Source organism: Lissotriton helveticus, chromosome 8, assembly GCF_964261635.1.
Source record: "Lissotriton helveticus chromosome 8, aLisHel1.1, whole genome shotgun sequence".
NCBI classification, from domain to species: Eukaryota; Metazoa; Chordata; class Amphibia; order Caudata; family Salamandridae; genus Lissotriton; species Lissotriton helveticus.
In genome coordinates, this window is record NC_136069.1 from 898,429,513 (window position 1) to 898,452,899 (window position 23,387).

A 23,387-nucleotide genomic window follows, 5' to 3' on the forward strand; every position below is an offset into this window, starting at 1 on the left:
TGCATGAGCCAGCAACTTGTACCCCATTCTATGCATCGCCATGCATGAATTTCCAACTAAATGCGTTTCTTGGAGTAAGACCACGTCCGGCGCCTAAAATATTGAAGAACCACACTGCGTTTAATTTTGTCCCCCAACCCATTCACACTCCTACTTAAAACCTTGAGTTCACTACCCCCCATCGTCATATGAAAAAGCAGCAAATCAAGAGAGAACGTTACGTACCCATTCCACCCCTTGATCATAACATATTACTATTTAAACCCACTGACACCATTTACACTTTGTTATTGTTCTTCTGTCTCGCCCCGGTTTTGGCCCTCCATCTCAGTCGCAATCACACTGTCCAACTAATCCGCCACCACCTCAGGATTGTCAAAGAACCAGACCTTCCCATTGAGTTCTACCCGGAGACGGGCCGGAAACATCATAGCATATTTTAGTCCCTTGTCTCTCAGTTTCTTCTTCACCGATAGGACGTTCTGCCGCTGTTTTTGAACCATCTGGGTAAAGTCTGGAAAAAAGGAGAGGGTCGCGTTTTCATACTTCAAGGGGGGTCCATTTCGTGTAGCTTGTAAAATCACATCCCTGTCCCAAAAAGTCAGGACCCTTGCGATCATGGAGCGCTCCCGGCCTCGGCCTACCTCCCGGTACTCTATGTGCACTTTCAACTGTGAATAAGTTGCTAAGGCCTTTAGGCTTGAGGTGGTTGAGGACAAGAGTTTCAACAAACAGATCCGGTGTTTGGCCTTCTGTTTTCTCGGGTACCCCAAGAATGCGGATGTTATTACGCCTGACCCTTCCTTCACAATCGTCCAGCTTGCGATCCGTGAGGATCCTCTAGGCCTTGAGGTTCCGCACCTCTTGCTGCAACTGGCTCACATCGTCAATTAGGCTGTTAGTCTTAAGCTCAAGTGATTTGACCTTTTCGTTGGTCTTCGTGAGGTCCGTCCGCATCAGCCCCATCTCGATTGTAACAGTGTCTAGTTTGGAATCTAGGGCTTCCATCTTCTGGCCCAGTGACGCTTGCATCCCGTCAATAGCCGCCATCAATCAATCAATCAATCAGGTCATTTATAGAGCGCACTACTCACCCGTAGGGTCTCAAGGCGCTGGTTTGGGGGGTGGGGGGTGCCGTTACTGCTCGAACAGCCAGGTCTTGAGCTTCTTCCTGAAGGAGAGGTGGTCTTGGGTCAGGCGCAGGTCGGTTGGGAGTGAGTTCCAGGTCTTGGCGGCCAGGTATGAGAAGGACCTTCCTCCTGTTGTCGCTCTTTGGATGCGGGGGACGGCGGCGAGGGCGTGGCTGGTTGATCTGAGGAGGCGCTTGGGGGTGTGGAAGTTGATCCGGTTGTTGAGGTAGCTCGGGCCTTGGTTGTGTAGGGCTTTGTGTGCGTGGGTGAGGAGACGGAAGGTGATTCTCTTGTTGACCGGGAGCCAATGCAGATCTCTCAGGTGTCCGGAGATGTGGCTGCGTCGGGGGATGTCGAGGATGAGTCTGGCCGAGGCGTTCTGGATCCGCTGGAGTCTCTTCTGGAGCTTGGCAGTGGTTCCGGCGTAGAGGGCGTTGCCGTAGTCCAGTCGGCTGGTGATGAGGGCCTGGGTGACCGTCTTCCTCGTCTCGGTGGGGATCCACCGAAAGATCTTGCGTAGCATGCGCAGGATGTTGAAGCAAGACGAGGAGACGGCGTTGACTTGTCTGGTCATGGAGAGGGAGGAGTCCAGGATGAAGCCCAGGTTGCGTGCGTGGTCCGTCGGTTTGGGTGCGGTGCCCAGGGCGGGGGGCCACCAGGAGTCGTCCCAGGCGGAGGGTGCGGAGCCCAGGATGAGGACCTCCGTCTTGTCAGAGTTCAGTTTCAGGCGGCTGGTCGTCATCCATTCGGCTACCTCTCTCATCCCTTCATGCAGGTTGGCTCTGGCGGTGGCGGGGTCGTTGGTCAGGGAGAGGATCAGCTGGGTGTCGTCGGCGTAGGAGATTATGCTGAGGTTGTGTTGGCGTGCGATGGCCGCGAGGGGGCTCATGTAGACGTTGAAGAGGGTGGGGCTCAGTGAGGATCCTTGAGGGACGCCGCAGATGACTTTGGTGGCCTCTGACTTGTACGGTGGTAGGCGGACTCTTTGTGATCTTCCGGCGAGAAAGGAGACGATCCATTCCAGTGCCTTGTCCTGGATTCCGATGTTGCCGAGGCGCTGTATTAGAGTGCGGTGGCAGACAGTGTCGAAAGCCGCGGAGAGGTCCAGGAGGATGAGGGCCGCTGTCTCTCCGTTGTCCATCAGAGTTCGTATGTCATCGGTGGCAGCGATGAGGGCGGTCTCGGTGCTGTGGTTCGCTCGGAAGCCAGACTGTGAGGGGTCGAGGGCTCTGTTCGTCTCGAGGAAGGCGGCTAGCTGTTTGTTGACGGTCTTCTCGATGACTTTGGCCGGGAACGGGAGGAGCGAGATGGGACGGTAGTTCTTGAGGTCGGTGGGGTCTGCTGTGGGTTTCTTGAGAAGAGCGCTGAGTTCGGCGTGCTTCCAGCTCTCAGGGAAGGTGGCGGTGTCGAAGGAGGTGTTGATGATGTCCCGCAGGTGGGGTGCGATGACAGCGTCGGCCTTGTTGAAGACGTGGTGGGGGCAGGGGTCAGTCGGAGATCCGGAGTGGATGGAGTTCATGGTGCGGATGGTGTCTTCGGTGCTGATCGGAGTCCAGGTGCGGAGGGTGGAGGTGGGTGGCGTGGTTGCGGTTGTGGCTTGCGTTGGTTGGTTGCTGAAGCTGTTGTGTATGTCCGAGATCTTGTTGTGGAAGTAGGATGCGAGGGAGTTGCAGAGGTCCTGCGACGGGGTGATGTCATTGTTTCCGGCGTTGGGGTTGGAGAGCTCTTTCACGATGTTGAAGAGTTCCTTGCTGTCGTGTGCGTTGTTGTCCAGCCGGTCCTTGTATGTATTTTTCTTGGTGGCGCGGATCAGTTGGTGGTGTTTCCGGGTGGCGAGCTTGAGGGTGGTCATGTTGTCCGTCGTTGGTTCCCTTCTCCAGACTTTCTCGAGGGCTCGACAGTTCTTCTTGGAGCTCTTGAGTTCGTCGGTGAACCATGGTGTTTTTCTGCTGCAGGGTCTGCTGGGCGGGGTTCTCAGAGGGGCGAGTTCGTCCGCGCCGTTGTTGATCCACTTCGTGAGGTTGTCGGCGGCCTGGCTGGGGTTCGCTGAGCTGGCGGGGGGGTGCTGGCTCAAGGAAGCGGTGAGCTGGTCGGCTGTGATCTTGTTCCAGCTTCTTCGGGCAACCTGTTGCTGGTGGTGGTGGGTCGTCGTTCTTTTGAAGGTGAAGTGGACGCAGCTGTGGTCCGTCCAGTGGAGTCCTATGGCTGAAGGTGACGTCTTTGCTGGATGAGAAGACAGCGTCGAGTGTGTGTCCGGCGAGGTGGGTGGGAGTGGTCACCAGTTGCTTGAGTCCGAGGTTGGCGAGGTTGTCGAGCAGGCTGATGGTGTTGCGGTAGCTGTTGTTCTCCAGGTGGAAGTTGAGGTCCCCCAGGAGGATGTAGTCGGCGGAGGGGAGGGCATGCGGGCTGACGAAGTCGGCGATGTCCTCGCTGAATCGTGTGCGTGGGCCCGGGGGTCGGTAGATCAGGGTGCCTCTGAGGGTGGTCTTCGGGTTGGTGTGGATCTGGAAGTGCAGGTGTTCAGCGGTGGTTAGGGTGTCGTCGGTGTTGGTCGTGATGCGGATGGTGTCTCTGTGGATGATGGCGATGCCTCCTCCCGTCTGGTTGGCGGTGCGGTCCCTCCGGATGATCTTGTAGCCCTCCGGGATGGCGATGGCGATGTCTGGGGCTGAGGAGGCGTTCATCCAGGTCTCGGTGAGGAAGGCAACGTCAGGGGCGGTGGTGTCGAGGAGGTTCCAGAGTTCTACGGCGTGTCTGTGGACGGAGCGGGTGTTGAGCAGGATGCACTTGAGGTGGTTGCTGCTGGTGTTCGGCTTGGCGGGTGCAGGGAAGGTCCGGATGCAGGTGAACTTGCAGGCGTGGCAGCTGAAGGGTCCGTGGGTGTGCTTTGGGGCGGCTCGGTGACATCCTGGGATGCGGCCGGTGTTGAGTGCGATGAGATCGGCGGCGCTGTAGGTTCGGCGGGTCGGCTTCCGTCGGTGGGGGCCAGGGGCCATAAGATCCGTTAATGTTGGTTCAATGGGGGCAGATATGATCTCCTCACCCACCAACGGTGTCTTCTTTAATTCCACCGGGGACCCCTTAGGCAAGGTATAGTGATCTGTTTGATTGGATAGTCCTGGATCCCTTGGAGAACCGCGATGATAAAGGCATAGGTGCAATTTACGTGATAGCTTAAACGTTTGTTGCATGCCTTTATCATTTATACTCGCTGTAATCTGTGTGTAGTGAACCTAACCAACTAGTCTGAAACAATCTATCATGACAATGCTAGATACTATCTGCTAATATGTATTATTTACAGGCACATCTAGTCTGCAATTTACGTGATAGCTTAAACGTCTGTTGCATGCCTTTATCATTTATACTCGCTGTAATCTGTGTGTAGTGAACCCAGCCCGCAGATAAACCAACTAGTCTGTCTTCCATGCATATGAATAGTAGAACACGTGACTGTATTTAAAGAGCACTTTATGTTAGGTTTCCGTCTCGTGAAAAAGCAGGTTTCACCTGCGAAACGCGTCGAGAGAGCCATTTAATAAACGCACTTTGCATCTTCAAGTGGCCCGGATCTCTTTTCTTGAATCGGAGAAGGCTTTCTGGTTGTATATATATATATAATATATATATATATATTTTTTTTTCCTCTCAAATGCCCTGAGCTTTGCAGAGGTCACACAAAGCAGCTCCTTACCATCCGGTTTAGAAGCCTCGAGGCTGCTTGCAGTTTTTTGGATCCATTTCTTTTCTTGGTTCCTTGCTTGATTCCCCGACGCGTTTCGAGGCAGAACGCCTCTTCCTCTTGGGGGCTGCACAGAAAAAATGAATGCCTCACCAGTTTTGTCTCACTGATTATTTTATTGAGAACATCGCCTCCATGGGCGTGGCACACAGTTGCCCAATGGCATGATGGTCCGTGTAGTTCTTGGGGTGAGTATTATATAAAAGTTCATTTGAAAGTTCATTGTCTCTGTGTTTTTGTTGAAGCTTATTATATCCTTATGTAGGCTGGATTTCAAAGACTGCAGGCTTCGTTTTGCCTAGAGCTACATGCTTTCACGGAAAGAAAGGGTTTCCTTCCTAGCCTTTCCATATAGTTATCGGAAATGGTGCTCCTCTGCCACGGCCAGGACTGCTGTGTGCTTAATCTTCCTCTCAAATGCCCTGAGCTTTGCAAAGGTCACACAAAGCAGCTTACGGAATTCACACGCGCATCCAGAACCCTACCAAGGGAAATGCAATGCTTTCAATGAATACATGCGAGTGACACCTACTAAAGGGAGATAGCGTGATGCTTTGTTACTCTTCTGCACTGGTGTTACCAGCATGCACCTTGCTGTAACGAGGACGAAGTACGTCCCACCCAGGGCGTGACCCAATCAGAACTGTGCAAGAACTAAATAAAAGAAGAGTAACACGCCACTCGTGTGTAATGAGCTGCCTCTGATGAGAGACGAGAGGTCTCGAAACGCGTAAGGCAAAACAAATTGAAATCTGCGTGCAAGTGTGAACAGTCAACGTTAATCAGAGGGGGGCCCGCTGCAGTGTGCGTCCTACGAAGCTCCAGGGCATTTGGTGAAGACTATTTAAGCACGGCGGCCCCGCCGTGGTAGGACAGCACCACCTTGTAAGAAGAAGAAAAAGAGGCTGTTGTTGGAAACCATTCCGGCAAAATGCAGTGCAGCGAGCCAGACTTACGGAATTCACACGCGCATCCAGAACCCTACCAAGGGAAATGCAATGCTTTCAATGAATACATACGAGTGACACCTACTAAAGGGAGATAGCGTGATGCTTTGTTACTCTTCTGCACTGGTGTTACCAGCATGCACCTTGCTGTAACGAGGACGAAGTACGTCCCACCCAGGGCATGACCCAATCAGAACTGTGCAAGAACTAAATAAAAGAAGAGTAACACGCCACTTGTGTGTAATGAGCTGCCTCTGATGAGAGACGAGAGGTCTCGAAACGCGTAAGGCAAAGCAAATTGAAATCTGCGTGCAAGTGTGAACAGTCAACGTTAACCAGAGGGGGGCCCGCTGCAGTGTGCGTCCTACGAAGCTCCAGGGCATTTGGTGAAGAATATATATATATATATATATATATATATATATATATATATATATATATATTATGTATATATGTTAGCTTGTTACAAAGTAAGTAAATAGAATTGTGCATATAAGGGTATAAACTAAGAGAGAGCATAATTGTGACTGGATTAATACTTAACTAATTGACTGTCCTAATGATTCAGGCATATGCCATGCCTGCATGCCATAAATGTCATAGAAAAGTTCCAGATATGTTTGCACTAAAACAGACTTAAATCCCAGTGTATTAGAACCTCCTCAGTAAAATAGCACACCACAAAATACATGCACAATTTAGGTAGGTTCAAACACTACAGTGGCGTATTGGACCTAGAACTGCTACTGTATTTATCACGGATGCATGTCATGTTGAGGCAGAAATTAATCCCAAGATACAGAATAGAAGGGCTTTTTAATGTCAAGGTTTGGAATGTTTTGCAGGTGTTTAATGGGAGGCTCAAAATAAAGGTTGTCTATCTTAGTTGGTGAGTTTTGTTGTTGTACAAGCCATGCGCCGTTAAGTCCTCGATATATAGCTGGCAATAATCCAGTGCTATAAAGAGGCCACATCTGAATCTCTGATAAAGCAATAAATTGGACATTGAACCAGGTATCTGAGTGGCCCTCCATTTCTGTCCTTCGCCAGCTAAAGAAAGAAAAAAAACTTTAGTCACCTGCCTGTTGCCCATCGGTGGTGCAAAGCAACATAACTAAAAGTACCCTTTGTGACATGGAGACAAAATAGCACAGTGGATACTGTTGTTTACCATTGTGTCCCAGAGTCTAAGATAGCATTTCAGTGCACTTGAACAAGTACTTTATCACCTCTTAATTTTACGCTTACCATTGTCAAGTGTTTGTCTAATGGGATAGACAAAAGGAGCTAAGTAATCTGTTCATTAAATAGTTCGTTTTCTTTTTTGTCCAGGAAGACAGGAGTCTGTTTCCTATGTTTTATGTTGCACTCTTAGTTAAACCGCTCCTTTGCCCACACATGTTTTTTTTCCATTCGTTTTTTTTTTTTGGGCACCCATCCCAACGGAGGCTCATCCCTTTTCTTCTCGCCTAAAGCACTGAAGCTCTTTGTCACAAACAGGGTCTAAATTGTATCCGGTGAAGGCATAGCAGTAGTATTGTACTAAAAAGGGGTTATGTGTGAGAGTACCTGGACCTTACTGGAGAGGGAAAAAGAGGGAAACATTAAGTGAGGTAATCTTCAGCCTGATACAGCAGGCGAGTAAACTAAAAGTAATGGAGAGACTGCACTTGTATCAAAAGACGTTTAAATTAGTGAAATTATGATTCTGGAAGAATGGCGGTGCCAACATAACTAGAGTTGTATAATGTTTTCATCTCAGAGTATCTGTGTGTGTGTGTGTGTGTGTGTGTGTGTGTGCGCGCTCATTTTCATGGCAGTACAGCACTGTACATATACTTAACTACAGCTTCCCGAGGCTGGTTTTGAAAAAAAAACTTGCTTGCTCACATTCAGAGTATTAATTGTGAGCTGAACGTTAACATCCTGGAAAGAGAGGTTAAATACTCACAAATAATAGTTTCAATACACTTTGTGCAAACCTAAGTAGGCAGCCCCTTCCATATCAGGGTACGGTAAATTTTAATCTTTGTGTCCGTTTTTCATTTATGCATATTTAGTACATGAAATTGGCTGAGGACTAAAGTGGGTAAGTGGTGAACATTGGCAAACATTTTTCTAATTTTGTATTGTGTAATTGTACCTTTTATAGCTGAGTGTAGAAAGGGCAAGTGTTAAAAGTGACTTCTCGAGAAAAGTGATTTCAGAAATGAATTGACCATATGATAAAGCATGAATGTCTACTTTTGTTTACCATTCCAGGGTCACATGCCAACCATTCAGCTCTTGAAAAAGTATGACCTCATGCAGTTTTCGGAAGTAACCAAAGCCGTGAGGTAGAGTGGAATTAACTTGCATGCACACATGTGTGAAATTAATACTATTGATTTTTGTGCTCCAAGTCCTCTAACTTCCTCTTCTGTGTTTAAACCCCAAACAGTGAAGGGAACGTGCTGTTATTGAATGATGCTCTAACAAAACACGAAACCTTTTTCATTCGCTGTGGTATTTTCCTTATCCTCGAGAAGCTAAAAATTATAACTTACAGGAACCTTTTCAAGAAAGTGTAAGTGCTTGTATGTTACAATTATTATCAGAGGACATAATCTGTAGTTCTTTTGTAACCGAAAAGTTAATATTTCCTAGTTTCTCTTTACTTCTCATTTTCTTTGCTTAGGTATATGCACCCAGATATGTTTGCTCTTTAGTGCTTGGTGCATGAATCCTCACTTGATCTTGCTTGTATTTACCCATCAGATCACATGAACTGCGACCAGCGGCAGTATTTATTTTCCAGGACAAAATAAGTGGCTATGTTTTTTGCAAAGTCTGACTCTTGAGAGTCTGTAAGTCTTGAAGTCTTATTTCTGCATACAGTTGGCAGTGCTATGAAGTTTCCTGATTTCATAAATGGCTAAAAATAAAATACAATTGAAAAAGCATTGCTGGGTCATGTCATTCAAGGGAAACATCCTTTACAACGCAACTTTTACCACGCAGTGCTATAACAACGCAGGTTTTACAACGAAAACCATTACAACGCATTGCGCTGGGGGGCGCTCTTGGATAGGGAATAGATTTAATTTACTATTCAACACCTTCCCTAGTGTCCACGGGGACTGGAGTTGGAATAGTAAATTAAACTATTCACTATCCAGCACCCCAAAGTGCTATGCGTTGTAATGGTATGCGTAGTAAAACCTGCGTTGTAACAGCATGCGTGGTAAAAGCATGCGTTGTAACGTCATACATCCATCATTCAAAGTGCTATGGGTAAAGAAACCAGAGGAGGAGAGTAATCTAATAGGATGTTCCTATTAGAAAAGTAATTTACAAGAATATTATAGTCAATAGTATATTCTTAGTTTACATTCTTGACATTCTGATTTAAAATGTTTAGACGTGCATTTGCGAACTACATGATGATAATCAATGTCAGCTGTCCTTGGAGGCTGTCTGTATATACACTACGATTTATATTGTTTGTGTGATGTAATTTGGGAAAATAGTATGGGTGAGTGCAAGGGAAACCTGGGGAGGAGGAAATAAGGGACTCAAATAAACAAATGGAAGGATAGCGTCAGGCAAATGATTAACATATTTAACTTTGTACGTGATGTGAGTTTGATCAATGTGCTTTGTTGAAATTCAGTTTTGTTTAACTCTTTTCCCTGAAGTAAAGTATTGTTAAAACGAAAAAGCTTTGCTGCTGCTGAAATATAAATGACATTTGACAGTGGTGGGGGTTGATGTCAACCTTGTCTCACCATAGTAAATTTAATAACTCAACATCGCTGGTGATGTGGTAGCCAAGAAGACAAGGTAGAATGTAACTGAAGAAATGCATACATGTAAAAGTAACACGGTGGCTGGTGCTTTTAGTAACAGGATTTAAACCACAGTTAATCAACACTTTGAATAAAAATTATATTTTTTATACAACCTAAATCACTATTTTAATAGTGTTCTTAATCAAGACAGTTTTCTTGTGGATCCTTGATTTGGAATTTGACAAACTAGAATGACCATAATACTTACTAATTAAGCTGTGTTCAGTTACTGTGTGTATTTCTCCAGACACATCAAAGCTGGCTACAGTGTCAAAAATGAAACCAGCGTATTTGTTGTTATTTCACCATTGCAGCACCTCTTTAGCTCCGAAGTACAGTAATGCACGCTGTTTATGAGCCACAAAGTGATAGCAATGGGATCCATAAACTCCTGTCGACTATATCTATAAAAGCATTGTAAAAAGTAATTGTGTTATGACTATTCCATGCACTGCGTAGTAAGTAGCCTGCCCGGTGTCACTGCTAAAGCTGTGAACTTTCCATAGCCTGTACATTCACTCCAATGTATCTACTCTTTCCTGTTCCCTCAACACAAGCCTGCATTTTGCGGTTGTTCAAGTAGTAATCGGTCAATGATCATCTCTTGCTTTAAACAATTGTTGCTAGCTCATCAACCCCAACATGGCTAATTGCTGATTTTAGCAATATACTCATGCACGGCTCTATTGCACCAAGCACTGAATCATCGGTACATATTATTTTCAATAAGCCTTTATTGAAACCTGGAGTGTAGGAAAAATAAAAATGTGTCTAAATATAGCAGAAAGATTTGTTTTTGAGACTCCATTTTAAATCCACAGATATTTCTGTCCTGTAGCCACAAGGACTAATATGCTAGAGCAATAGTATGTCAAGAAGGACAGCATTGACAGATGTCCATATCTGTTAAACATGGAGTGAGTTGAAATGTTTTTTCTTAAAGCTTGACATTTGGTTGATACACAGCAGTATGTGTGATGCAATGTGTTTAGCTCCAAACCCAACCCCCACTCAGGTGCATTATAGATAATCCTAATGACTATCAGAGGTCTTACATACTTATAGCAATACATGATCCTATTAATGTGCATCTTGGAGTACCGTAAAATGCTCTTACTACTAGAAATTAAGAATATGATTCAACCTTACCTTGATCCTGTTTGATTTTCTCACTAGGAATCCAATCACAAGAATAATGGCAAATATATTGAGGAGAATTATGATTCAACCTCTGCTATGTTCATGTAGTTAAAAGCAAGCCTGGTTGCTTTTGTCTTTCCCCCCTTCTTCACTTTGTGATAACACATTTACGTAGCTTCCATCAAACCCTAAATTAGCTACAGTGGTCTTAAACTTGTGTTATATGTGACCTCGCTGCTGCAAGAAAAATTGTATGATGCCAAGGCGGTATGTAGAATAAGTTTATGAAGAGTCTTCTGGGCATGACCACCAATGTACCAACGTAATCAGTGAAATTTTGTTGGATGCCATGTCAGAATCGAATTATGTTTTTGCTGCGTGTGATTTTAAATTCCATCTGGACCTGCCAATCTTTTCTAGTGTCACATATATTATTGACAACGTAAATAAGTGAAAGAACACGCTCTAAATTCTTCAAAGGTTGCCTAAATATTCAATTTGTAGCGTGCTAAAAAAGGTAGTACTCTTTGATAAAAGAGTGTATTCTTAAATCACAATGTAGCGTCCCCTGTTAGCATCCGTCCCCTCTAGGAGTGCACTGCCGGACATTCGGAAGCGCATTTACGACCACAACAAACTAAACCGATATCCCCTGACTAAGGGCTTCTGCCCGAAATGCATCGGGATGGAGGAATGTAATTAACAGTTTGGTCTGAAATATATCACTGTTGTAGCAATGTGATCTTGAGAAATTGAAATAGAAGATGGCGCATAACGAATAAAGATCGCCCAACAACAAGGATTACTCATTGTCTGAATTTATGTTGAATGATAAGATAGTTGAACAGCCCCGGGATGACGGGACTACACAGTGCTAGAGGGGATGGACCCTAACAGGGGACTCTACATTGTGACATATATTATTGACCACATGGGGGTCCTCAGACCGAAGCAATATGTTTAGGATCCCATTTGCAGTAGATAAAAAATTCTAGTGTTCGGCTTTGTGATGGATATGATGTTTCAGTCTCCTCCTCAACATCGGGAAGAGATTATAGTACACAGTTTACTCATTAACTGGCCAGACTTTTTTTTTTATTTAAACAAAAACCTACCACATTAGGTTCTGTTATACACTGCAATTACCATTATGAGTGGTATTGTATCCATCTCTGATAGGTTGGCTAAATTTGAAACAGCTTACATCAATAAGAGGTAACAGGTTAGCACCCAATGTAAAGGGAAGTGTCCGTACCACATTGCTTCTTAGTGCACTTCAGTTATGAACATATTGAAACAACACTGTTTGGAAGCCAAATTGCAAACAACTACATGGAGATGAAAAAATGTCCGGCGAAGAATGCCCATTGCTCCATTACAATATTACCCAAGTTGAAAAACATATTGGCTTAAGATCATGCATCTGTGATTATACTTGTGTATTATTCTGTATTCCAAATCACTTAGCCATATATTGTCCTCTGGCTCACCTTTAATTTGTAATTCCCATCCTAGTTCACCCCAGGTATATTTTATACAGTCTTGAAATACTTTCAACCCTAGGTTTCGAAGATAAAGGATAGCATTGTGGAAAGGGGCAAACCTCACGGTGCCACAATGCATTGTCGTCCTCTTCTGAAACATCATCAAAAACTTGTCCAGTTGACTCCCCTCTCCCAGTACCACCATTTTATTTTTTGCCACTGGCTGTTGACTGAGTGACATCCCGCTTGAAGAGAATAAAGCCTTCAGGCGGCACTATTTATGCAGCGCTGTGGTTAGTTCACTTTTCAAATCCGGATATATATTATGTAATGATTCAGGCCATCATCAGTGCATGCCTATCACACTTTGGTGATTCATTGGTCACAACATCATTGAAACATGCAATCTCTATGCCACTGTTAGAAATAGTCCCTTTCGGATCCTAATTCTTTCCACAGCAGGGCTGCTCATTACCAGGTAGATCCTTAGAGGGGATAATAAAGCAGCACCAGTCATATTGGACAGACGTAGCTTACTTGACATGTTTTAGTGCAAGAATGTGTTTAACCTCTTATTCGTATGTAACCTCTTTCTATTTTCTTTGCAGATACTTGATACTAAAAACCCACCAGTTATCTCTTGATGCCTTCTTGCTTGCCTTGAAATTCATGCAGGTCGAGGATGTGGATATTGATGAGGTCCAGTGCATCATAGCCAATCTTATATACATGGTATTGGTTTATTTCATTTGTTTCCATCTATATTGAATTATTGGACAGAATTTTAAATTTTAAGGTTTAGTGAAGCTATGTTTTATACCGTGCCATTGAACAACAGAACTTCTTAACAATGTCATGTAGATGAAGGAATCTGTTACCCGATGCATTAAGATCTATTTTTTCAACTGATACCTTCCTGGTAAGCATGGAAAACCTAGGGGGCGTGGCTTGCTGAGCTACGGAATGGCCACTTAGTGGGCGAGCTCCGTCGGCCGAGGATTAATCCTGAAGAAATCTGTTTATTAGGGGGAAGCGGTCCAGCCGGAGTGCACCCTAATTTTAGAGTAATACTTGTGGTACACAGTCGGGCCAAGATATCCCGCCTTCCGTCTCCAGAAGAGAAGATACACGCCTGAGGAGTTCGACCCGGGAGTCAGCGTGGACTCTAATGACGTGAAGCCGGGGACTGGGTCCAAATCAAGGCTGAGTCCTTGGTGGAAACATAGCCCCCACCGGGAGGCACTGGCGACCGGCGGCTGACCTTTGGGCCCCTCGGCTGAGGGGGCGGGGATAGCAGAGGTTCAGGCATGACTGTGGCAATACCCTGCCGCGCGGCGCTGTGGCTTGAGCACGTGATGGCAGACATTGGGCTCTCCGGGCTGCGCGGGCACCATCTTGAGCGGCAAGTGACCCAAGCTGGATCTGGAACCAGCCCTGATTGTTGTGTACACCTCCCGGTGGCGCTGGCGGGTGGATACTGATCCGGACACCTCCCGGTAAGAGTCAAGGAGCGCTTGTGATATGTCTGCTCCGAGGCGAGGCCCTTGTATTGTCATCCAGCAGTGTGTGGACAGTTTGTGGTATGCGGGGGCTGCGGGGCAGTCTTAGTCATAGGGGCACCTTCCTGATCCTGTACGAACTCTTCTATGAACTTTCGCCCTCATAACACCCCTGCAAAAGTGGTGGGATCACCAGCATTTGAGTGCCATTGAATTACCTGGAGATTGGTGGCGCTGCAATTGAGGAGCTCCACTGAGGGGGGCAGCTCATGCTCTCTAGTGAGGTGTAGGTATGGTGACTCTGCGCTGTTGCTGCTGTCTGGGTGGCCCGAAGATCGGCGATAGCCAGGCGGCCACAGGGAGGTGTGTGAGTGTCGCGTATGGCAGGCTCGGGCGTGGAGGACAGACAGCTGCTGTGGTGCACATCCACATAGCCGATATGGGTAAGCAAGACGCCAAACAACCCAAGATAAACTTTGAGCAAAGGAGAGCAACCCGGCTGACAGAATCCGAGCCTGAGACAGGTGCGGGAGGTTCTGTTGAAAATCAGTCGGAGGACCAGGGGGAAGACATCCGCACGCTCATGCTAGAGATGCGCTCCAACCTCCGTACCATCTATGCCAAACTAGACACGCTGAAGACCCAAATGGAATCCGTCAAAGCTCAGGTGGGTGTCCACGAACATTTTCTGGACAGACGGACTGAATTCCATTAATTTCAGGTAGAAATGAAAGAACAGCTGTCGCAGATGGACAAACTGCTGGGTATAATTCACGCGAAAAATTAGGATTTGGAGGCGCAGTCGCGCCGATACAAACTACGCATTACTGGCATATCGGAGACCACGGCCATTGTTAAAAGGGAGGCATTCATAACAGACCTGCTGCAAGAACTTTTTGATGCCCACCTTTCACCAGTCTTTGCGGTGGAGAGAGCTCACTGTGCCTTGGGGCCTAAACCTCCGGTCGGGGCCACTCCTGGCAATATTGGCGAAAATCCTAGATTACCAGGACCGGAAACTCATTTGGAGGCAAGCGAGTGTGAAGGGGGAACATAACGCATAAAAGAAACCAGATCTCCTTTTATCCGGTCTTCACACCGGCAGTCCAGGCAGTGAGACGGAAATTTCTACCAGCCAAAAAAATCCTCATGCAGGCACAAATCCCCTATTCGCTACTATACCCTGCTAAGCTGAAGGGGTCACGTGGTTCCTCTCATTTCTTCACCGACGCCAAGTCTGCACTAAAATTCGCAAAACACGTAGGGGGAAAAAAATGCGACAAGTTCCTGGCTGGAGTCATCTGCAGGCAACCAGCTAAGTGACAATGACTGAGGGCATTTGGGTTTTATAGATGGGACATACGTACTTCGTATTCTCCTAATGTATTGTTTTTTTGGTTCAAGATGTCTGTATTTTGGATTGTGGTCCTCTTCCCTTTGTTATGGGTTGGCCTCTGCAAGTTGAAGCTACTATCTCTAAACTCACACTTCAATCGGGCAGGGAGTCGAATTGGATGGTGGGGAAGATTATTTTCTATGTTCAGGAACTGAGACACGTCGCCTTCAGGTGGGAGGTATGGAGATTGGGTGGCTAGGGCGGGCAGATATACCATGCTAGTACTTGGAGATTAGGCACTGCTGTGTGTTATTTTCCAGTTCGGCTGTAGACCTACCTCCCTGCAGTTTCTTGGCCGCCCTTCCCCCATGGGAAATTTCCCATCTGTTGGTTGTTCACATGTTTGTTATCGGGGGTATCTTTCAACCTGTTTGGGGGTTGGAGTGGGAGGTGGGCGGTGGGTGGTGGGTTGTTGTTTGTTTCGATCATGTGCCAGACCAATGTTGGATCCATTGCACAGTCAAAGAATATGGGGATGAAGCGGGAACCTAGCTATTGTGACTACATGTTAATTGCAACATCACAATCACGCTTAAAGCGTGAGTTTTCTCACATGGAACATTAGAGTGTTAAACGATGAAAGATAGGCCAGACTCATACACACCAACCTAGCTAGACACAATATAGACATATGCCTACTGCAGGAGACCCACCTTAATGTGAGGCCCTCTTCGAAACTCAAGCACAACAAATGGGGGCATGTATACTCCTCGATATACTCCAACTATGCCCGAGGGGTGGCGATATTGATTAAGCGGGGACTGGACTGGAGAGAGCGGGAGGAGCATATAGATCCAGATGGCTGGTGGTGTGGATATTGTGCTGATAGCTCTTTATGGTCCGAATGTGGACTCCCCTGCGTTTTTTCAGGATATCTGGGCTAGGGTTAGGGCGATGGGGTGTGGTACGGTTCTGTGGGGGCGGGGGGGGGGTACTTCAAGCTGTTCTAGAAGATGGACTGGACAGGCACAGGACGCCGCGTACATTACATCCTGCTGCGAGCGCAGCTTTACACACTGTCCTTGAGGATGGTGATCTGTGTGATGTATGGAAATTGCATAATCCCCTGACTAGAGAGGGCACCTGTTTTTCTGAACATTATAGAGCTTGGGCTTGGTTGGACTTTTGGCTGGCTTTCCGCGAGGTGGCCAGTTGGGTCATAGATGTGGCGCACTTGCCGCGCACCTCATCAGCCCGTGCCCCGTGCTTTCTACGGCTAGCTCTCCCTGGTTCAGTGCCATGTGCGTTTTCATAGGGACTCCCCCCACATGCCCTATTGGACAATGCTTTTAAAGAAGAAATATGTACAGATATAATGTACTATTTAGCTAATAATATTGGCTCTGTCGATACAGAGGCCTCACTGTGGGAGGCATTCAAGGTAGTCATCAGAAGCCAATGTATCGCTCGCCAGGCCGGAGTGTTGAAGGCCATTAGGGGCACGCTTACTTCCCTGGAATCCCAAATTTAAGAACTTAAAGCGCAATTCTGTGCGTTGGATAATTCCAAACCCCTAGCTCTCCTAAAAACCAAATTACTGTATTACGCCGAGGAAGCACAACGTGAGGTAAAGTTTATTGGGAAGCATGCGGAGGCGCGCAGATATGGGGAGGGCGATCGACCGGGGAGAACACTTGCCGGTATGATTGGCACCCCACGGTCCGCAGCATATATCCCTGAGATCACCGACCCGCAGGGAGACACAGTTAGAGGACAAATGGATATTCTCAGGGAGTTCTCCACATTCTATTCTTCCTTATATATATATATATATGTATATATATGGCCACTCAGGATAGCTGTCTGGAGGGCATGAAGGAATTCCTAGATTCCCTGGCACTGGTCTGGTGCAACAATGACTACAGGGAATATATGGACATCCCTTTTACCGTTGAAGACGTGGCTGATGTTATAAAAGGCATGCCTCCAGACAAAGCACAGGGATCTGACGGCCTGACAACCGCATTCTATAGAGCATATGCGGAGGAGCTGGCGTCTCTCCTGTGTATGAGGAGGCTCAGGAGTCTGGCATTTTGCCCCCAACCATGCGGGAAGCGATCATTATTACTTTGTTAAAACCAGGAAAACCTGACACAAAGTTAGATTAATACAGACCGCTGTCGTTGATCAACGTTGATGTCAAAATTTTAGCGAAATTGATAGCAAACAGGTTGCAGCTTTTGCTCCCCCGCATTGCCCTCCTGGACCAGTCTGGGTTATTCCTGGCAGGTCAACTTCTCATAATCTTCGTGTACACTTCTCGGTAATATGATACCTACACCCGAATGTACAGGCCGCGGCGGTGTTTCTCGATGCCACTAAGGCCTTTGATACACTGGAGTGGCCTTACCTCTTTGCGATATTGGGCCGCATGGGGCTTAGTCCCCAGTTCAATGGCCTGATCTGTTTATTATACACTCAGCCCTCTGCTCGGATAAGGGTCAATGGGCTCCTGTATGACCCCTTCCCAATCTCACGTGGTACGAGACAGGGGTGCCCCTTGTCTCCATTACTTTTCGCTGTGGCAATGGAGCCTCTAGCCACACGGATAAGGCAGCATCACACGGCCAGAGGAATTGGTTTTAGCACCAGAAGCCTACTCATTTCATTGTATGCAGATGACGTCCCTCTTTATCTTACAGACCCGGAGTTAAATTTATATCCCCTGCTCAGAGAATTCATTCAATTTGGAGGACTATCCGGTATATCCATCAATTGGGCGAAGTCAGTCCTATTCCCCCCTGACAGACAACACGAGAGTCATGGCTACTGAGTTTCCGCTAAGATGGGAAAACGAGAAGGTTAAGTATTTGGGCATATGGATTAGCCGTGATCTGCTGGATTTATGGAGACTGAATTATGGTCGCGCTGTTAACTGGCTGGAGGATAAGGTGGCGATATGGTCGAGGCTACTGTTATCACTGGCCGGAAAGATTGCCCTGGCTAAAATGGTAATTTTACCTATATTTGTATATCTTTTTGTTAACCTGTCGCTCATCCTTCCGCAAGCCTATTTTAAAACGATACGCTCTCTTTTGATATCGCTGGTGTGGGCTGGAAGACAAGCCAGAGTGTTTTGGGAATTATTGACATTACCGTTGACGCAGGGGGTGATGGGGGCTCCAGATATGAAGCTATATGCCCCATGTGCGCAGGCACAGTTTTTATACTACTGGGTTCACCCTACACCGTTCCAACTGCATGTTGCAGTTGAGACTGACATGGTTAAGCCTGTACCTAATAAGGGTAGCGCTGTATCTGTCAAATAGACATCCAAGAGAGGACATTGACACTGCTGAAACACTACCCTGGGCGTGGGATGGGCTGAGAAGACAGGCGGGTGCTAGGATACTGGACGCCCCCTCTACACCAATAGTGAAAAACCCAATGGTACCCGGTGTCAAAGACTGGATAAGCAAAACGATGGCTCAGAATCTGACATTGCACACGTTTGTGGACTTATACCCTAACAACACATTCAGGCAACTCCCAGTCGAGATTGAAGGTCACGGTGTGTCATTTGCTGACATGTTTCTATATCAGAAATTACGCTCTGCTTGCCGTGCCTTACATAAAGACTTCCCGGGCAACTCTCTCGGCCCTGGAAAATCCAGTGCGCTCCCCTTCACCACGCAAACTAATCACACGCCTTTATACACGCATGCAGGCAATTGCTCCGATACTACGGCCCAGCGCGCTTCAGACTGCTGGGCCATGGCGCCGAAGACTTTGCGGGAGCGGTCCCGAAAGTTGCTTGAGGTCCAGCAGTCGGCTCTGCGCCGCTCAAGGTCCCGGTCCCTTGGGAGGTCGAGGGACCGGTCGCGGAGCCATCACCATCGTTCGTCAGGATCGAAGTCTTCACACTCTGGGTCAGGCCTACCCACCCTTCCCGGGTCGGTCGGAGACTCCGGCCCAGCTGCAGGAATTTCTGTCAGCTATGACCCGCCTCTTTGGGCCGTTGGGCCCCGCCGGCGCACATTTGGGCCCCGCAGGCCCGACTTGGGGCCCTTGCCCTTCACTGTCGGCGACTCCGGCTCTGGCATCTTTGTCGGCTCTGGCTCCAACCCCACAGGGCCCCCAAGGATCCAGGCCTGGATCCCAGTCGACGCCGGGTGACCTTGTTACACCTCCACCAACGTCGACTCCACCAGCACCACCTCAAACGTCGCCTGTGGCACCGGATGACGTTGCCCCTGGTTTCAGCCCCGACATGGACATGGAGCCGGAACGTCGTCGCTCGACACCGATTCCGATGCTGGCAGGGCCTTTCTACCCCTATGTCCAGCCTCCTTTTTTTCGGCCTGTACATCAGCCTTCGGAGGAAGGGGAGGACTGGGGGGTCTGAGGACCCTCTCACAGCTCAGTGTGAGTATGACCCGGACTAGGCAGAGGAACTGGGGGGGGTGCCAGTGGTCTCAACACCTCTCCTGACCTTGGCATGCTCACTCCTCCTACCGTGGCTACGGAAGAGGGTTCAAGATACACAGTGGTGTTGCATAGGGCGGCGGAGGCCCTCAACCTCCAACTCCCTACGGTGGCCGTCAGGACTAACCTCCTGACAGAAGTGCTTCAGCCGGCGGCTACCTCTGCCGAGCCACTGCTGCCGTTTAATGAGGCACTTTGACGTTCTTTTGGCCACCTGGTCCAGGCCCAACACAGGGGTTCCTGTGGATAGGAACGTTGCCCGGCGCCATCGCCCGGCCCGGGTGACCCTATTTTCCTCTCACAATACTCCCCACCCCTGAGAGCTTGGTGGGCCAAGGCTCAACGTCCAGAGCGCATTCCCTACCTCCCCGCCCCCCCCCCCCAGACAGGGAATCCAAGAGACTGGAACAATTTGGGAAGAAGATTTTTTCTTCCGTCAGTTCAGGGCTGCGGTCTGTGAACACCACATGCCTCTTGCCTGTTATTCCCACTCTGTGTGGATACGATGGCGCAAGTGATGCCTCAGTGTCCGGAGTGCTCTCTAATGCTATTGCTGAGGGGAGAGATGCAGCCAAGTTCACAGTAGGATGTGACCTTGACACCGCCGACTCGCTGCGCAGAGCGATTTCCATGACAGTGGCGCTCCGCCGCCACGCCTAGCTGAGGACTACTGGCTTGTCGGGTGATGTCCAGAACACCCTGATGGACATGCCCTTTGATGGCATTTGCCTTTTTGGCAACCAGGCGTTGGAGCACTTTAAGGACTCGTGGGCTACGGCCAGGTCCTTGGGCTTTTCGGCCACTCGCCCTCCTCCACCTTCTGCTTTTCGCTCCTTTCGTGGCCACGGAAGGGGCACCCCAGCATGTTCGCTTCAGAGCCACAGGCTGCAGCAACAGCAGTCTCAGCGTGGCCATGGGACCCGCAGAGGAGGGTAAGGGGGCCAGCGGGCGGATCAGTCCACTTCCACCCCGACCATCACTGCCCCAAAACCTTCCTAGTTCGGTCTTTCAGGTCCATAAAACGCCAGTGGAAGGCAGGATTCGCCATCATCTCCCCCACTGGCTCACCATCATTTCGGACAGGTGGGTTTTACAAATAGTCCGAAGGGGCGACTCCCTCCCCTTCGAGACTACCCCTCCAGCCATGGCACCCCAGTACCACCGCATGTCAGGGGATCACTTCGCACTTCTTCAACAGGAAGTCGCAGCCCTCTTGGCCAAGGGGGCCATTGAGCACGTTCCTTTGCCAGAAGTACAATGTGGTTGTTATTCCCACTACTTTCTGGTGCCCAAGAAGAACAAGGACCTGCGTCTTATTTTGGACCACAGGGATGTCTGTAGCTTCCTCTGGAAGAAGAAGTTCAAGATGCTAACTCTGGCTCCGGTCTGGTCTGCTCTCGACCCTGGAGACTGGATGGTAGCGTTGGACTTGCAGGACGCATATTTTCACGTTCCCGTCCTGCCAGCCCACCTGCATTTCCTGCAGTTCACGGTAGGCCACGAGCATTTTCAGTTTACCGTGCTCCCCTTTGGCCTTACCAGCATCCCTCGGGTGTTCACGAAAGTGATGGCGGTGGTCGCAGCTAATCTGCTCAGATCAGGGATTCCAGTCGTCCCCTATCTCGACAACTGACTGTTGAAGGCAGGCTCGCCCCAGGCAGTCGTCTTCCCACCTCCAGACTACGCCCGACCTCCTGCATTTGCTGGGGTTCTCCATCAATGTGCCGAAGTCGCACCTGATTCCCTCTTAGCAGCTCCTCTTCATCTGAGCGGTTCTGGATACGACGCAGTTTGGGGCCCATCCTCCGGAACGGCGAGACCAGGATATTCAGGCTATGGTTCCGATCTTTCAACCTCTATCCTAGGTTTCGGTCAGGATGATCCTGAGGCTGCTGGGCCTCATGGCCTCCTGCATCCTGCTGGTCACTCATGCCAGATGGCATGTCCGGGCTCTGCAGTGGGACCTGAAGTTCCAGTGGGCGCAAAATCAGGGGAACCTGTCCGATTACGTCTAGACCTCGGAGGGCACTGCTCAGCAGCTGCAGTTATGGCTCATGAACCGACATTGGGTCCAGGGCAGATCCCTCTCCCTTCCCCAACCGGAGCACACAGTAGTGACTAACTCGTCCCTCCTGGGATAGGGCGGCCAGATGGGAGAGGCGGAAATCAGAGGCCTCTGGTCTCTGGCGGAGTCCAGGCTCCATATCAACCTTCTGGAGCTTCGGGCAATCCGACTTGCACTGAAGGCATTCCATCAAAGGGAAAGTGGTGCACGTGTTCACAGACAACACCACCGCCATGTGGTACTGCAACAAACAGGGCGGGGTGGGTTCCTGGACCCTATGACAGGAGGCTCTGCGCCTCTGGACATGCTGGAACAGCAGGGCATTTCCCTGGTGGTTCAACACCTGGCAGGTTCATTGAATGCCAGGGCGAATGAACTCAGCCGCAGGTGCATGATGGATCACGAATGGCGTCTTCACTCTGAGGTGGTGCAACATCTCTTTGGTCAGTGGGGAGAGCCTTGGTTAGATCTATTTGCCACTGAAGAGAATGCGCAATGTCAGCAATTCTGTGCGTTGGAATTTCCAAGGCGGAACTCGCTAGGCGACACTTTTCATCGCGAGTGGAGTTGCAGTCTGTTGTACGCCTTTCTGCCTATTCCACTTCTGCCCAGAGTGCTGAAAAACATCAGCGCGACCAGGCCCAAGTCATTTTTGTGGCGCCGGACTGGGCTCGAAGAGTTTGGTATCCCAAGCTATTCATTATGACCATGAATCCCCGATCCAACTGCCTCTTTGGGAGGATCTTCTGTCGCAGCAGCAGGGGAGGGTCCTCCACCCGAACCTGTCCAGTCTCCACCTCTTTGCGTGGAGACTGAGCAGCGGCAATGGATTCCTTTTGACTTGCCTCCTGTGATCTCATTCTGGCAGCCAGGCGTCCCTCCACTAAGTTGGTATACGCCTGCAGGTGGGACAGATTTGTGGCATGATGCACAGCAAAGGCTGTGGATACCCTTTCTGCCCCTCTTTCAGAAGTTATTCTGTTCCTTCTTTCTTTGGCCCAGCGGGGCTCTGCTCTGGGCTCTATCAAGGGCTATCTTTCTGCTAACTCTGCCATTCTCAGACTCCCTGATCAGCCCTCTCTTTTCAAGTCCCCTGTTGTAAATAGATTTCTCAAAGGCATTACTCATCTTTTCCCTCCTATTCCTTTCATAATGCACAGTGGGGCTTGAATCTGGTTCTTACATATTTAATGTGCACTCCCTTTGAGCCTCTTCACAACTATCCTCTTCGCTTGCAGACTTTGAAGACTGCTTTCCTGGTTGCCATCACCTCTGCCAGGAGAGTGATTGAGCTCCAGGCTCTTTTTTGTAAACCTCCTTTTCTATCTGTCCATGCGGACAAGGTTGTGCTCAGAACACATCCATCCTTTCTGCCGAATGTTGTTACTGCCATTCACATCGGGCAGACCATCACTTTGCCCACCTTCTTTCCGCCTCCTTCTAGAGAGGAAGAGAGGCTCCACCGTCTTGACCCAAAACGTGCGCTCTAGTTTTACTTGAACCACACACAACAGTTCCGGGTGGATGACCAGCTCTTTGTTAGCTACGTTGGCGCCAAGAAAGGTCGGGCCGTACATAAGCGGACTATCTCCTGATGGGTCGTCTTGTGTATTAAAGCCTGTTATTCTCTGGCTAAAAAGGAAGCTCAGTTGGGGCTGCGAGCCCATTCCACTAGGGCGACGGCTGCCACTACGGCGTTGGGACGTGCTGTCCCCTTGCAAGACATCTG

The 23,387-nt window shown here is 48.7% G+C and overlaps 1 protein-coding gene across 4 annotated transcripts in view; it reads left to right on the forward strand.

Moving 5' to 3' along the window:
- The window catches only part of PCID2 (PCI domain containing 2), a 339,645-nt gene that overhangs the window by 307,809 nt on the left and 8,449 nt on the right, over positions 1-23,387 (forward strand). For all 4 annotated transcript variants that reach the window (XM_078657682.1, XM_078657681.1, XM_078657679.1 and 1 more), the window contains 3 exons: positions 8,082-8,155; positions 8,260-8,385; positions 12,882-13,005. In XM_078657682.1, the coding sequence (XP_078513808.1) occupies positions 8,082-8,155; positions 8,260-8,385; positions 12,882-13,005 (324 nt within the window). The remainder of the gene's footprint in view (positions 1-8,081; positions 8,156-8,259; positions 8,386-12,881; positions 13,006-23,387) is intronic.